Here is a 13,907-nt window from a genome sequence, read left to right on the forward strand (position 1 = left end):
CTTTCCTCGCCCACTCAACTCATGAATTCTTTTTCTGCAATTTCACAAAATGTTCCATAGTTGTCATGACAACTCTATGGTCAGTCCATGGCAGGTGAATTCGGCAGTTGTCACAATGGCTCACTGTTGCCAGGCACTGCACTGACGCTGTCTAGAAAGACAGGAGACAGAGGAGCAGGGTATAAGAGCTTTCCAGTGCCATAAAAAACCTTAACATTCATGGAAAGTAAGACTTCTCCAACTTTTTCCACCATCCTGTTCTCACCTTCAAATAACTCTGTAGGTGATGTTTTGATGCATTACACTAGCTGTGATAACTGAGTCTCCAAATGTCAATATCAGCATGCTAGTAGCTAGAAACAGTGGGAATATGTGAGGCCAAGATTTGCCCCATATGCTCTCAGTGTTTCTCAGTAAGGATGCTAATGGTTAGAATCCCGAGACTGGATTATCACAGCCCTATGAAATTAATGTTAAAGCTCTTACTGTTTTAACATCAGAATATGATGACGTAAAGACAAACAATACACGATGGTCACACACAATACAGTGTGCCTACACATGCATGGACACACGGACATACACACACGCAGGCACACGCACACACACACGCACACACACGCACCCATACACACACATACACACACACACACACACACACACACACACACACACTCACACACACACGCACCCGTGCACACATACACACACACACAGACACACACACAGACACACACACGGACACACACACAGCACACAGTACCAGGATAGTCCAGGGATTTATTTCTGTTCTGGGGAAGTCTAGGTTTTTTCACTGGGGGTTTGCGGGTATTTGGGGGCATCTCCAGGTTGTTAGGGCTGTCCCTGTCAGTGCCTGAGGGTAAATGGGTACAGGGCGCAAAGACACAGTTGGACAAAGCACAGAACACAGCATGTGTAGGTCCATTTACAGTTACGCTTGCATAACATTAATGCAAGTCCAGTGCTCACACATGTTAAAGAATGTTTCCATTATCACTATATGACTCTGAATGGATTCTGTGGGGTTCCGGATATGACATAAAAACATCATTGTTAAACTTAAAAAAAAATGGATAAATTATAATTTATCCATGTGGACCACAGCTTTTATTCTACCATGTATAACATTCAAAAAATGTGTGAAACATCTATGGCATTTACAAAATGTGAAATAAAAAGTTTTTCCCACATTAAATACATTTGTGAAACATTTTCAAAATGTAAAACATTGAAGATTTAATCATTTTGTGAAATGTATTCCAGGTTTAACAAAGGATGATGACACATTTTATAAAAGTGTGCACTTCAGCATTTAGCAGATGGGTCAGATTTACCATCCACATTTAACACAATGTTTGCTGAGTCTGCATAGTGTTTTGATCAATTCTGAATAAAAAGTTAATGCTGAACAAATTTCACATATTTTTATTATTCGAATGTGAAAGAGCTTCACATGTGTATTAAATATTGAAAATGTTTCAAACATTTGTATAATGTAAAAAATATTTCACAGATCTGTTGAAAATGTTTCACACATTTATTAAATGTCATTTTATTTTTGTTAAAATTTCACTTGTATCTTCAAATATTGCACATTAACAGAATGTCAAAAATAACTTCCCTTGCTTACTAAATGTGTAACTTTTCTCTTTACTTACCATTTGACTGTTATATTTAGAAAATTATAAGCATATATATATATATGTGAATACAATGCAGCTATTTGTGATATTTGGCACCCCAAAGGATTCAACAGTGTTTGTCATGGCAACCTGAAATTATTTCATTTGAAAATCAACACAGCATGACAAACACCACTGAGGGGAAAAAAAAACAAGAAGACCATAAAACACGCTAGTGATGGTTCAAAGATCTGAGAGATTTTCACTCTCCTCTGAGCCCAGTTTAATGAATCTCCTCATGCAGCTTGATTATGTACGTTGTGATGTCATTGTGAGCGTGGAGACAGACTAAGACTGGAGAATTTAATGCAGATATTAAGCATAATTCTCACTCATGCACTCTTACAATGAAAACAGAACGGGAACTCTCCAAGGTACTAAAACAAGCACGACTGAAGCCGTGAGAGCCATGGAATTCTAAGAATTCTCATTTTAATTGAATGCTGGCTTTGTTGCTGTCTTGTGTGTTTGCTCAGATTAGCAGATGAAAAGGAAGGCGACTCTGTTAATTTCTCCTGATAGGGCTAGCTACACGTATGGGGAAATGCAGACAGAAAAACACGAATATGTGCACAGATGTACAGACCAGAGTTACAGGAGAATTTCAGGCAGGAGTATGCAGAACAATACACACAGTCAGTGTTAACACACACATGGCTTTCTCTGTGCGTCTTACAGGACTTGTGTAGCTCTGCAGTGATGCACATTAACTGCCTAAAATGTTTCAGAGAGACTAGTGGCTAGACAACCGCTCGGTTGTTTAAGTGAGAATCATTTAGACATCAGACAGACAGACGGGTGCACTGACATAAAGAACGTACATGTACCTGTACCTGTACCTGTGTCACATGACAGAGCCTTCCTGTTCCTCTGTGGTTTCACTGGAGCCTGTCTTATACTCTCTTCCCCTAATCACCAAGAAACACACAAATCTTCAGCACAAAACACAACCACCAACAAACACACGAATCCTCATCAAAAATACCATCACCTACAAACACACAAATCCTCATCAAAAGTACAATCATCTACAAACATACAAATCCCCTCCCACAAATACATTTCCCACCAGTTCAGTCTACAACAGCCTGCAGGAAATCTGTATTTACAGGGAACTCTTACGTATTCTGATATATTTATCATATGCTTAACGTATGCAATGCATATGAAGGGTCAGGAAGCCTTAGTTAAATGTACCCTGGGTATGCGCTCTGTCAGTTAATCCTAATACGGGTTTGACAGAGGCAGAAGGCACAGCAGGAGGAAACTTCTTCTCTTGAGCTGATTCAGTAGGAGACATCACAGAGGTGGAGGTCTTTGGCTGGAGGTTATTAGCAAACACAGCAGAGACAAACAGTAGGTCAATATGAAAACACGTGTATGAATGGAAAAATAGAGATTGTAGCATAACAAATGCTTACCGACACACGATCAAGAAGCATATACATAGTCTTCCCAATCCCAGAGGAAAAAGAAATATATACACACATGTACACATGTGCGCGCACACACACACACACACACACGCACACACACACACACACACACACACACCTTTGCTGGAATGGGTGGGGGCTGTCCAGCTGTTTCTCTTGTTCTCTCCACTCCCCCATCTCTCTCTTTCTTGTCTAATCGTCCTCCATCCCTGTCTGCAAACACTTCATCCTCAGTACCTAGACAAACCAATGAAAAAAATATCTAAAATACATACAGTTTAAAAGCATTACATCTTTCAGGCACAACGTTCATTTTAAAGATGATCTCTGAGTAGCTCAACATGTCCAGTGTTTTCACACCTTACTGTGAAAAACAACATAAAGAATGTGTAGTAATATTAGCCTATTTGCTTTCGCTGAAATCTTAATATCAATGACTATACATTGCAGACAATGTGATGTAGATGATGTCTAACAGAACAAGTATCTGTGTTATTACATTAATAAATGCCTAGGAGTGAGAAGTAATTACATTTAAGGCAAAGGTTGTTAAGATCTAAATCTATATGTGCAAGGTTGCAATACCAGAGCTCTCCTGCAGGGGTCTCTGCCTGAGTTTGGCCAGACTGGGCTTGCTGCTCTGAGGAGGGGGGTCTGGTTTGAGTGGACAGGGTAAAGGACGTCCTTGGTAAACCCCTCCCGCTCCCCTCGACCTATCCTCCAGCGCACAACCGTCTGTCCACATCTCTACCAGCACCTGGCCATCCGTCTGAGCCTCCTCTGGGTCCCTGTGCCCATCCAGGTCAGAGTGGAGCTCAGCGTATATAGGATCAGACTGCTGTCGCCTGTCTGCCTGACTGGCCATGCATAGCTGTCTGTCAGCTTGTGTGTTTGGGGAGGGGGTCCTGTCCCCTGAAGGATAAGGCGGTAAAGGTCTCTCCATGGGTGTCCGTGGTCCCTGCACTTGTCGCTCCACGTTGTGTTTGTCTGCGTGTTTGCTGTCCATCCACTGTTTCTCTGACTGTTTGTCTATCTGTCTTAGGTCTGTCCATTGTCTCTCCAGTGGAAGGTCTGTATGTTTTACATCTGCCCACTTTCTCTCTGGTGGCCTGCTGGTGTTCCTGTATTCCGCCCACTGGCTGTCTAAATGTCGAGACTCCACCCACTGCTTGTTTGCCTGTCTCTGCTGTGCTTCAGCCTGCTTGTCTAATTGTCTCAGGGTGTGTCTGTCTAGTTCTCTCTCTGGCTGTCTTTCTAGTCTCCTTAATGTCTGTCTATCCAATTCTCTGTCAATTTGTCTTTGAGTCTGTCTGTCTACTTCTCTCAGAGATGGCTTATCTAGCTGCTTTAAAGTTTGTCTGTCAAGCTCCCTGTCTACCTGTCTAAAAGCATGTCTGTCTACCTCTCTGTCAGACTGCCTGTCTGCCTGCCTGAGAGTCTGTCTATCTAGCTCTCTGTCTATTTGCCTCAGAGTCTGTCTGTCCACCTCCCTGCTTGACTGCCATACTGTTTGTCTGTCTATGTCTCTATCTGTCTGTCTATCAGAGTGTCTGTCTGATCCTGAAGATCGTTCACTATCAAGTTCTGCATCTGATCTCTGTAAATACAGTATAGACAAAGGCAATATTATCAGCAAACTCCTTTATATCTCATTATATATCACAAAATAATGTTAATACAAATAATATATTTAACATATAATTAAATGTATTTTATGCAAGAAATCTATGTTATATTTAAATTATTTTATGCAGAAAAAGGCATTAAATATATAAGGCAATGTATATAGAAAAGTAAGAACATGCACAAAAATAGAATTAATAACAAGCAAATAGCAAGCAGATATATTCACATGGAACGATAGTTTCAGTGAAAAATCCTAAGGAAGTTGTGAGTGCATAAAATATTGCATCAGTATAGTATACACAGTCTTTAATGGCACCTACAGGAATTGGACTATACCTGTCTACTTGTGTGGGTAAAGATTTTGTTTCCCCCTATGCTGGTCAGTGGTATGCCCTGCACTGAGCGCACCTCCTTCAGCCCCACCTGCTCTTCCTGTCTGTGGTCCTCAGCCGTACCATCAGCCCCCTCGTTAGGGGAGCCTGCCCTCCCAGACATTCTAGGAGGCTGAAGCAGAGTGTAAACATTCTCTGTGGCATTCCTGAAACAGAGAGAGAGAGCGAGAGAGAGTGGGAGAGATCTGTAATTTTTTGTATGTTTTATAGAGGTTATAAAAAGAGCAATCAGCTGAAGAAGACAGCCTAGTGGTTTCAGGGCAAGGCCTTAGGGACTTGTCTGACACACAAGTACATCAAACAGCTATATTTACCCCAGGCTTATTTTAAGTGTAAATTAAAATCATCACCCTGTCCCCTCATGTCAGGATAGGGGAGGGAAGCCTGGAAGGCACTTTGAGCCCAAACTGAATATGACTAGGAATTGCCCCTCGGGGCTAAATAAAGCTTTTTTTTTTAATTGAATTTGAATTGTGCTCTTAGCAACATCATCAGTGTGGTCTATACTTCAGTTAATCTGACTCATGAATGAATTTCATGGTTTCAGTACATGAATGAGAAGTAATCACGAGAAGCTATTCACATCTTTACCCAGTACATCGGGCAGGTGGGAGTATCTGTTTGTTTTATGTGGTCATAGAAGGAGTTGTGTAACTGGGCCCTGCAAGAAGTTGAGGAAGCCGATGAAATCCATCCAAAGAAATGTGAGACTACGCCACTTTTAAGCGGTGAATCCCAGAGACGGCTCTCAGTCTCTCAGTATTAGTTAATCATAAAAGAGAGTAATTCACAAACTAACTTTTTTGGGGCAAGTTTTGAACCGCTGTGAGGATTGAAAACCATTCACCACTCAATGGACAAGTAAGACAATGCATCCTGCAACATGTATCAAAGTACAATAAGTACAACTTCCTGCAACACCTACCACAGTACAGCCAAGTACAACATCCTGCAACACTTATCACAGTACAGCCAAGCACAACATCCTGCAACACCTATCACAGTACAGCCAAGTACAACATCCTGCAACACCTATCACAGTACAGCCAAGTACAACATCCTTCAACACCTACCACAGTACAGCCAAGTACAACATCCTGCAACACCTACCACAGTACAGCCAAGTACAACATCCTGCTGCAACACCTATCAAGTTATAGTTTGTACAATATACAGTGGGTGAGACTTTGCTGCATCTTTCCATCCTCCAAGTGCTGTAAAGGAGCAGGGTAAACTGACCTACAAGGTGCCATGGCCACTGTCCGACACTCTTCACCACAGGCTCCGCCCCCTGAATCTGGCTCCTGACTGGAGAGAGTGGAGTTCCGGTTCCTACGGAAACCAAATATCGCGAGCATATTGCGTCTCTTCTTTCGTCTGAGCGAGTGGGCTTTGTGAAGAGAGGATAACTGACTGAGAGAGCAGAACACAGAAACGAACAGACCGAGAAAGAGAGAGAGGGGAAAGAAGGAACAGATTTAAAACGATGAGTTAACTGCTTAGGACATTTAGCAAAGAAGCTTAGTACATTTAAGTTGCTTACATATTCTTAATGTACCGCTTACATATTCCTACATTAAAATAAACTGAAATTTTTAGTATGACGGAAAAGGGGTGTAACATGCTTTCATGAGTGACTTAAGAAAACAGACTTGTTCCCACGTGACATTTATTTAATAAGCCAAACATCAGCGCAAGAGTTACAGTCTTATCTGCCCTTTCCATTCATGTCACCCCCCTCATGCAGCCCACCCTCCTCCCTGCTGGTGTTGCCTAGAAACGGAATAATAACATCTCTAGGAGCTCTGCCCGTTGCTAGGCAACATCTGCTGCTGGTACAGGATTTAGCATTTAGAGAGGATTTATTAGAAATGTGCTTAACAGTAAAAATTTAATAACACTAAAATGATCTCCTGTATTTATCTAGAGAGTCATCTTTGTAGTCCACAGAGAACAACCATGAGTGTGTTTGTGTGAGTGTGTGTGTGTGTGTGTGTGTGTGCACGCGTACGTATGTGTGCGTGTGTGTACGTGTGCGTCCGTGTGTGTGTGCGTGTGTGTGCCTGTGTGTGTGTGTGTGTGTGTAGGCCCACTTGTCACACCTATCAGGAAGAACTCTCTTGGTGTAAAAATCAGGCAGTCCATCGTCCAATGGAGTGACAGCTCCATTTTCAGTGCAGTGCTAAAGAAAGAAAGAAAGAAAGAAAGAAAGAAAGAAAGAAAGAAAGAAAGAATTATGTGGAATCAAATAAATGTCAAACATTGATTCATGTCGTGATTTCCCACGCGAATGCTCAATTTTCCATTTCGTTTTGAACACTGTTCCTATTTAGGGGAGAAGTTTACAGCATCTGTGTTCCTCCTTTGGAAAATGTAAGGCCACAATGAAAACAAATTGATGGAGAATGCTTTCAAGCACAGGCTCAGTCCCATTACTTGAACTCATTTTGTAAAGATTAGCCTGGACCCAGCCCAAACGATTTGAAAAATGGCGCAGCTGCCTGTCCCTGTCTCCAGGCCAGAGCATTTGGGGATAGGAAGGACTCATGAGTCATACATTCGGTTAAGTCTATTTTTTCCACCATCAGTTTAGCCACATAAATAGTCGGCTCACCGAGTCCACTTCTGCCTCTGTTTTCAGACTAAGTGCAGGACCTGAGAATGTCGCAGGAAGCCCTACAGAGACAGGCTCTTTAACTCTAATGATAATCAGAACTGGCCCAGTATAAATACCAGTCATCTAATGGCACAGCGGTAGCCCATACTGGGGAGATTTGAAAAGAATGAAATCTCTCTCTAGCTCATGGCAGAAATCGAAAGACATAAAGGGAAAAGTGAGCTACCCGTGAGGAAAGAGGAGGCTTTCAGGGTAAACAAAGTGACTTGTATGTGATAATCCCTGATGGCAAAGCAGTTGAGGCTAAGCATTTCTTTCTACTATCTTTTCCTGCCTAGAGTTTGAAGTTTTCAGCTTGTGGATGTAATTAAAATTTTGAAACTAAAGATTAAATGTGCCAAGCTCCACGGCACATAAATATTGAAACACGCACACACAGAGAGAGAGAGAGAGAGAGAAAGATCAGTGACTCCAAATATTAAACGTGATCACCTTCATATGTTCAGCTGTCACATATGTTTTCTGCCTTCATCTAACGTCTTGACTGATAGGATCTTGTCTTCGCCTAGCATTCATCAGGACAGCATATTGATGCATACGTTGGAATTATGAGAGTATATTAGCAATCTGTTTGAATTATGAACTTTAAAATGAATATATCTCTATCTGTTTGATGGTAGTAATAGCAGTGTGTGCTAATATAATTTATTCATGAGCTAATGTATCTCTGTCTGTGCACTCCTGCACTTGGGGCCTTTCTCTAGATTAAATATTAAAGACGAATACACAAGATCACATGATTGCTAACATAAATATTCATCACAGAATATTTTACAGATGGGAGAACAGTGCTCACGTGCCATTTAACTCAAAACCTGCGGTCTGGCCTAGCTCACCGGAGCAGCGTTTTACGCTTCTCAACTTTCAAATTTTAAACCTCAAACAGCACTTTCATACATCAAAGACATGAACTAAGCCGTCCCACGAAAAAGTCATTCGGCTCTTTATAGCCAGGTCAGCTTTCCTTTACATTACACACACGATGCACAGGAAGACCTCACAAAGACTCCTCTTGTATATCACCAGGTCAAGGTCATTGTTTTTTTTTGCAGTGGTCCTGCACTGGTTCAAAGCTCTGGACCTCCCCACCCCTTTTCTTATGGATGTCAGAATCCAGTCCTGAAGGTCCACGTCCAGCTCTTGCTGGTTTTAATGCCAGCTAGCTACATGTGATCTCTGACTGACTGAGGAGTGAACACACCTGTTTTCCCAGGTAAAAATAAGTGTGTAGTTAAGAGGTGAAAACAAAGAGCAGCAAGACCATGGCCCTCCAGGACTGGATTCTGACGCCCCGTGGTTTAAGTGATCCCCCTGCATGGAATTCACCTAAGTTAGGGTTGGAAGAGGCTAACACATTCTTCCTCTGAGGAGCCAGTCAATGCATTTTGTTCCACTGTACCATCAAGCAGTGCAATGCATTTTGAGGAAAGTGCTATTTGCTTAACCCAACCCATAAATAAACAGGATCCTGGCTGTATGTGACTGGGACTGAGCGGCGACGTGGAGAGTGACTGATCGATTCACCTGCCCAAGGGAATGCAATCAGTTCTGCCCCCCCTCCCTCCCTGGGATCCCAGCCGCTGTTGGCAAGTGTGGCACAGCTGCGATTCAAATTGTGAATCCCAGACGTAGAAGCTCTGGAGTGCTTTCCACTAAAAGGCTCTTTTAAGATACTTTTTTTTCCCTCAACAGAATTCCAGCCACTGCAAGATTCCAGTTCCCGGTCTTACCGTGTCAGAGGGGACAAGTCCGCCCCTGTGCTTACGAGGTGGCCTTGGCCTGACCCGGGTCACGTGATGTAGCGGTGCACCCTGGGTGGGCAAGGCAGAAAGGCCCTCCCATGATGCTGAGCGAGAGAGGGGTGAAGACAGCGGAGGGGCAGATGGAGGAGAGGAGCTGGAATCATCACATAGACCTGAAACACCAAGAGAGGCAGAGAGAGAGAGAGAGAGAGAGTGTGCATTCAGAGGTTCTTTCCAAAAAAACACACCCCATCAATTTTCCACTGAGCACATCTGTTATATAAAATACTTTGTTTCCTCCATTTGTCAAGACAGCTTCTCATTATTTCCTTATTATGGCTGGAGAACAGGACTGAACCGAAGAGATGGACGGAGAACAAGAGAAACCACAATAGAAATGGAGAGTGTAATTAAAAGACAAAGAAGAACACTCCACAGTAATGCGCCAATTATGGAGAGAAGTAAAAGGAAATAGGGAGAAAAGAACAACACTAAGAACAGCGTGCACTTACTTAGTCGGGTAGATACAGGACGGATCCTTCTGGTTCTGGAGCTGCGTTTCTTGATGGCTATTGTGTCCTGAAGACACGTAGGCACGCAGAAAGAAAGATGTAAGAGGCAGACATGGAAATGCTAAAAGCATAAACGTATTACATTTGCACTTATTGGCTTAGCAAGTGCTCATAGCCACACATAGACAAACAAACAAACAAACAAACACACACGCACACACTCACACTCACACACTCACTATGCTGGTGCCCAGCTCCTCGTCCGTGATGTCGAGCGAGTCCCTGTGTCTGTGTGACCTTCGACCCGTTCCACCTTCGCAAGTTCCTTCCCAACGTTTCATCTGTGATGCCTGTCGTGTCTTAGACAAGCAGCATTAAAACAACAGTAACTCACCTACAGAACACAACAGCACAGAGGAGCACAGCAGATAGACACACAAGCAAAGAGAACATATTCCTACCAAAGCTTTGTGTGTGGAATAAAGCTCCTGCAAGATCTGGTCCACAATAGAGTTAGTAAGATATGACACGACGGATAGCTTCACTTCCCTACAACAGAGAAACGGAGAGAAAGACAGAGAGAGAATAAGAGAAAGGATAGGGAGAGAAAAGAGAGAAAGGTAAAGAGCGAAAGAGGGAAATATACATATTACTGTGGCATCTGATATTCTTGCTTTCTCAACAGCAAAACACCTTCCCTTAGTGATTGAAAACATTTGATGTGTAAACTGTCTTCTACCCCCCTCTCTGTCTCTCTCTCTCTCTCTCCCCCCCTCTTACTCCAAAGCTCGGTGTATATCCTGTGCTGCTCTCTCCATCAGTGCAGTTCTGATTGCAGAACGAGGGACAGAGACACGTTCAGACACAGAGGAGAGAGGAGGAGTCAGTCGCTCTGCGGCTGAGGAGGACAGAGGACACAGCTCCCGACAGAGAGACACCATGGAGTCCACAATCACCTGCCAATCAATCAATCAGTCAGTTATCCATGAACTTTGTTGTATCAAACACTGAACATATCAAAGTTCATGTATTTATTCCCATAAACGTATCCATCTTTCACATAACATGACAAATCTATTACTTATCAACCAGTCAGAAACTGCCCTTTATGTGTGTGTGAGTGTGTGTGTTTGCTTGTACCTGAAGTTCTTTGTCTGCTGCTTTAGCGAGTTCCCCAGTGAGAGAGTCCAGTCTCTGTCGGACTGGCCCATCCACTGACAGTACATGAGCCAGCTCACACAGAGAAGGGTACAGCTGAGACAGAGAGACAGATACAGAGAGAGACAGAGAGAGAGAGAGAGAGAGAGAGAGAGAGAGAAAGAGAGAGAGAGAGAGAGAGAGAGAGAGAGAGAGTGGGGGAAAAAAGAGTTCATACAAAGTCCCCCTCTCTCTTATAGACAAACACACACACACACACACACACACACACACAGAAACACGCGTGCGCGCATACACACACACAGGCACACACACACACACACGTACACACACTTCCTCACTCACAGCGCGGGAGTTGCGGGCCTCTTTTAGCACTTGTTTAGCTGCCTGCAGTTCTTCAGCCTCAGCAACACCACGAAGAACACACACCTGCTGCTGCACCCGCACACACAGGCGCTCCATCACCTGTGAGAGGATTAGAAAACACAACGCACACATGTCATCATGTTCTCACAGTAAAACAATTTCATAAACTATTCATTAGACATTTACTAGAATGCTACATAATTTAAAGGACAAACTGAAATGCCCGTCATGTGCTCGTACTTTAATGAACACGAAACACACACACGCAACACATACACAAACCGTTCCTGACAGTGGACATGGTGGGACACAGAGTAAGCAAAAGTGGATCAGTTTCTTGGATCAGTTCTATACACTCCAATACACAGATCCCAAATCCCTCAGGACCATCAGCATTTCTCGGACACACACTCTTCCACAGGCACAAATTCACACACACACACACACACACACACACACACACACACACACACACACACACACACACACACACCTGCTCGGCTGTGCTGGTCACCAGGCCTTGATGCAGACGCAGGGCTTGTCTCTGTGAGAACTGCTGAGTCTGATTGTTTCTCAGAAGTGCTCTCTGGATCTGAGAGAATCAAACCAGTATCCAATCAGATTAATCCTCTCATCCACACTAACATCACCATACCAGTACCACTGATAACTATGACAAACGTGTACCACATAAGCATCGCAGAGGTGCACAGAGTAAAGACGCACTCTAAAACCATATATGGCTTTTGGGGGTGAGGCCTACCTTAACCAAAGCCTGCTCTGTCTTCTCTGGGGCATTTCGATATGCCTGAGTCACATCACTCAGGGGCAGAGGCATGTACTGCAAGGTGAAATTACTGAGAGGAAGAGAGAGAGAGAGAGAGAGAGAGAGAGAGAGAGAAGAGAGATTAGGAATATGCCTTAGGCAGAAATAGAATGACAAATTAAACACAGGCTGATTTGTCTCTGAATAATAATTGGTTTGAAGACAGGGCATTCGGCAGCTGTCTGGGGTTAATGTTAAGGCTTTGTATGGAGTTATTGTTATGGTATTTGGGGCACTGTGACAAAAATGTATATTGCTCTGGATGTCATGGAGACGTTGTGCAAGTACGACATAGTGAAAAATGATTTGAGCAGAAGTTGCTGACAAGTTGAAATATCATTCCGTTGTTCTGACTTGACATATTTGCTTTGTGAAAATGACTCGGGGGGGGGGGGGGGGGGGGGGGGGGGATTGAACAGAGTGAGGTTAAGACATATGACTTAAGGTATCTCTGTCTCTCTCTCTCTCTGTCTCTCTCGCTCTCTCTGTGTGTGTGTGTGTGTGTGTGTGTGTGTATGTGTTTATCTCACTGTTCCAGGGCTCTTGCGACATCCATGAAACCCGTGGCAGTGGTGTTGTTCCGATCCCATGTCACACTCCTGGGAGAAGGGGATAGAGAAAAAATGACAAAATTCAAGATATAGCACACAAGCACACACACACACACACACACACACGGACACACAGACACACAAACACACGCGCGCGCGCACACACACACACACAAACACTCTCTGTTATCTCTTCTTTTCCATTTCCATTTCTCTAATTCGTCGCATTTTCACTCCCTCTTTCCTTGTGCATTTTCTTTCCTCTCTGTCCTTCTCTTTCAGTGTCTGTGCAACCCTTCCCTCTACCCATTCTTAATTCGTCTTTCAATCCACTCCTCTAAAGCCAGATTTCTCAATCTCTTCCCACACATTCCTTTTAATGTCCATTTGGTCTGTGTATCTCTCCACCCCAATTTCACCCCCCACCCATTTCAGCCATCAAACCTCTCACAGCCCTCACTCATCCTCAGTGGAACATCGATGTCTCATTATTTACAACCATCCACAACTCTTGCCCTTATGCTCTCTCTCACTCTCTCTCACTCTCTCCCTCTCTCTCTCTCTCACTCTCTCCCTCTCTCTCTCTCTCTCACTCTCTCCCTCTCTCTCTCTCACTCTCTCTCTCTCTCTCTCTCTCTCTTGCCTCAGTGTGGTGTTGATTTGTAAGGCTTTGCTCAGCATTTTGGCCCCAATGTCCTCCAGGCTGTTCCCGCTCAGGTCCACTTTGCGCAGGCAGGTGTTACTGCCCAGGGCATTGACCAGCACGGTGCCGCGGGAACGCAGGCGCGAGTCAGCCAGAGACAGCGACTGCAGAGCCTGGACAGAGAGAGAGAGAAAGAGATCAAAAGAAAGGGCACACAGAGGAGAGCGTAAGATAGCAAATAAAAGTAGGAGGGAGGGATGGAGAGAGAGAGAGAG

General features: G+C 43.7%; 1 protein-coding gene across 1 annotated transcript in view; it reads right to left on the minus strand.

Moving 5' to 3' along the window:
• Positions 1 to 110: 110 nt before the first annotated feature.
• LOC115810684 (capping protein, Arp2/3 and myosin-I linker protein 3-like) overlaps positions 111 to 13,907 on the minus strand; it is a 33,614-nt gene continuing 19,817 nt past the window's right edge. Inside the window, exons 21-40 of the mRNA XM_030772675.1 lie at positions 13,633 to 13,805; positions 12,969 to 13,037; positions 12,376 to 12,469; positions 12,106 to 12,204; positions 11,592 to 11,711; positions 11,229 to 11,342; positions 10,869 to 11,044; positions 10,550 to 10,637; positions 10,328 to 10,447; positions 10,089 to 10,155; positions 9,565 to 9,749; positions 7,260 to 7,339; positions 6,397 to 6,570; positions 5,102 to 5,303; positions 3,725 to 4,736; positions 3,258 to 3,376; positions 2,901 to 3,024; positions 2,543 to 2,611; positions 764 to 874; positions 111 to 151 (exon numbers count right to left, since the gene is read on the minus strand). Coding sequence (XP_030628535.1) covers positions 111 to 151; positions 764 to 874; positions 2,543 to 2,611; positions 2,901 to 3,024; positions 3,258 to 3,376; positions 3,725 to 4,736; positions 5,102 to 5,303; positions 6,397 to 6,570; positions 7,260 to 7,339; positions 9,565 to 9,749; positions 10,089 to 10,155; positions 10,328 to 10,447; positions 10,550 to 10,637; positions 10,869 to 11,044; positions 11,229 to 11,342; positions 11,592 to 11,711; positions 12,106 to 12,204; positions 12,376 to 12,469; positions 12,969 to 13,037; positions 13,633 to 13,805 — 3,237 coding nt within the window. The remainder of the gene's footprint in view (positions 152 to 763; positions 875 to 2,542; positions 2,612 to 2,900; positions 3,025 to 3,257; positions 3,377 to 3,724; positions 4,737 to 5,101; positions 5,304 to 6,396; positions 6,571 to 7,259; positions 7,340 to 9,564; positions 9,750 to 10,088; positions 10,156 to 10,327; positions 10,448 to 10,549; positions 10,638 to 10,868; positions 11,045 to 11,228; positions 11,343 to 11,591; positions 11,712 to 12,105; positions 12,205 to 12,375; positions 12,470 to 12,968; positions 13,038 to 13,632; positions 13,806 to 13,907) is intronic.

The sequence above is a fragment of the Chanos chanos genome, chromosome 4 (assembly GCF_902362185.1).
Source record: "Chanos chanos chromosome 4, fChaCha1.1, whole genome shotgun sequence".
In the NCBI taxonomy this organism is placed as follows: Eukaryota; Metazoa; Chordata; class Actinopteri; order Gonorynchiformes; family Chanidae; genus Chanos; species Chanos chanos.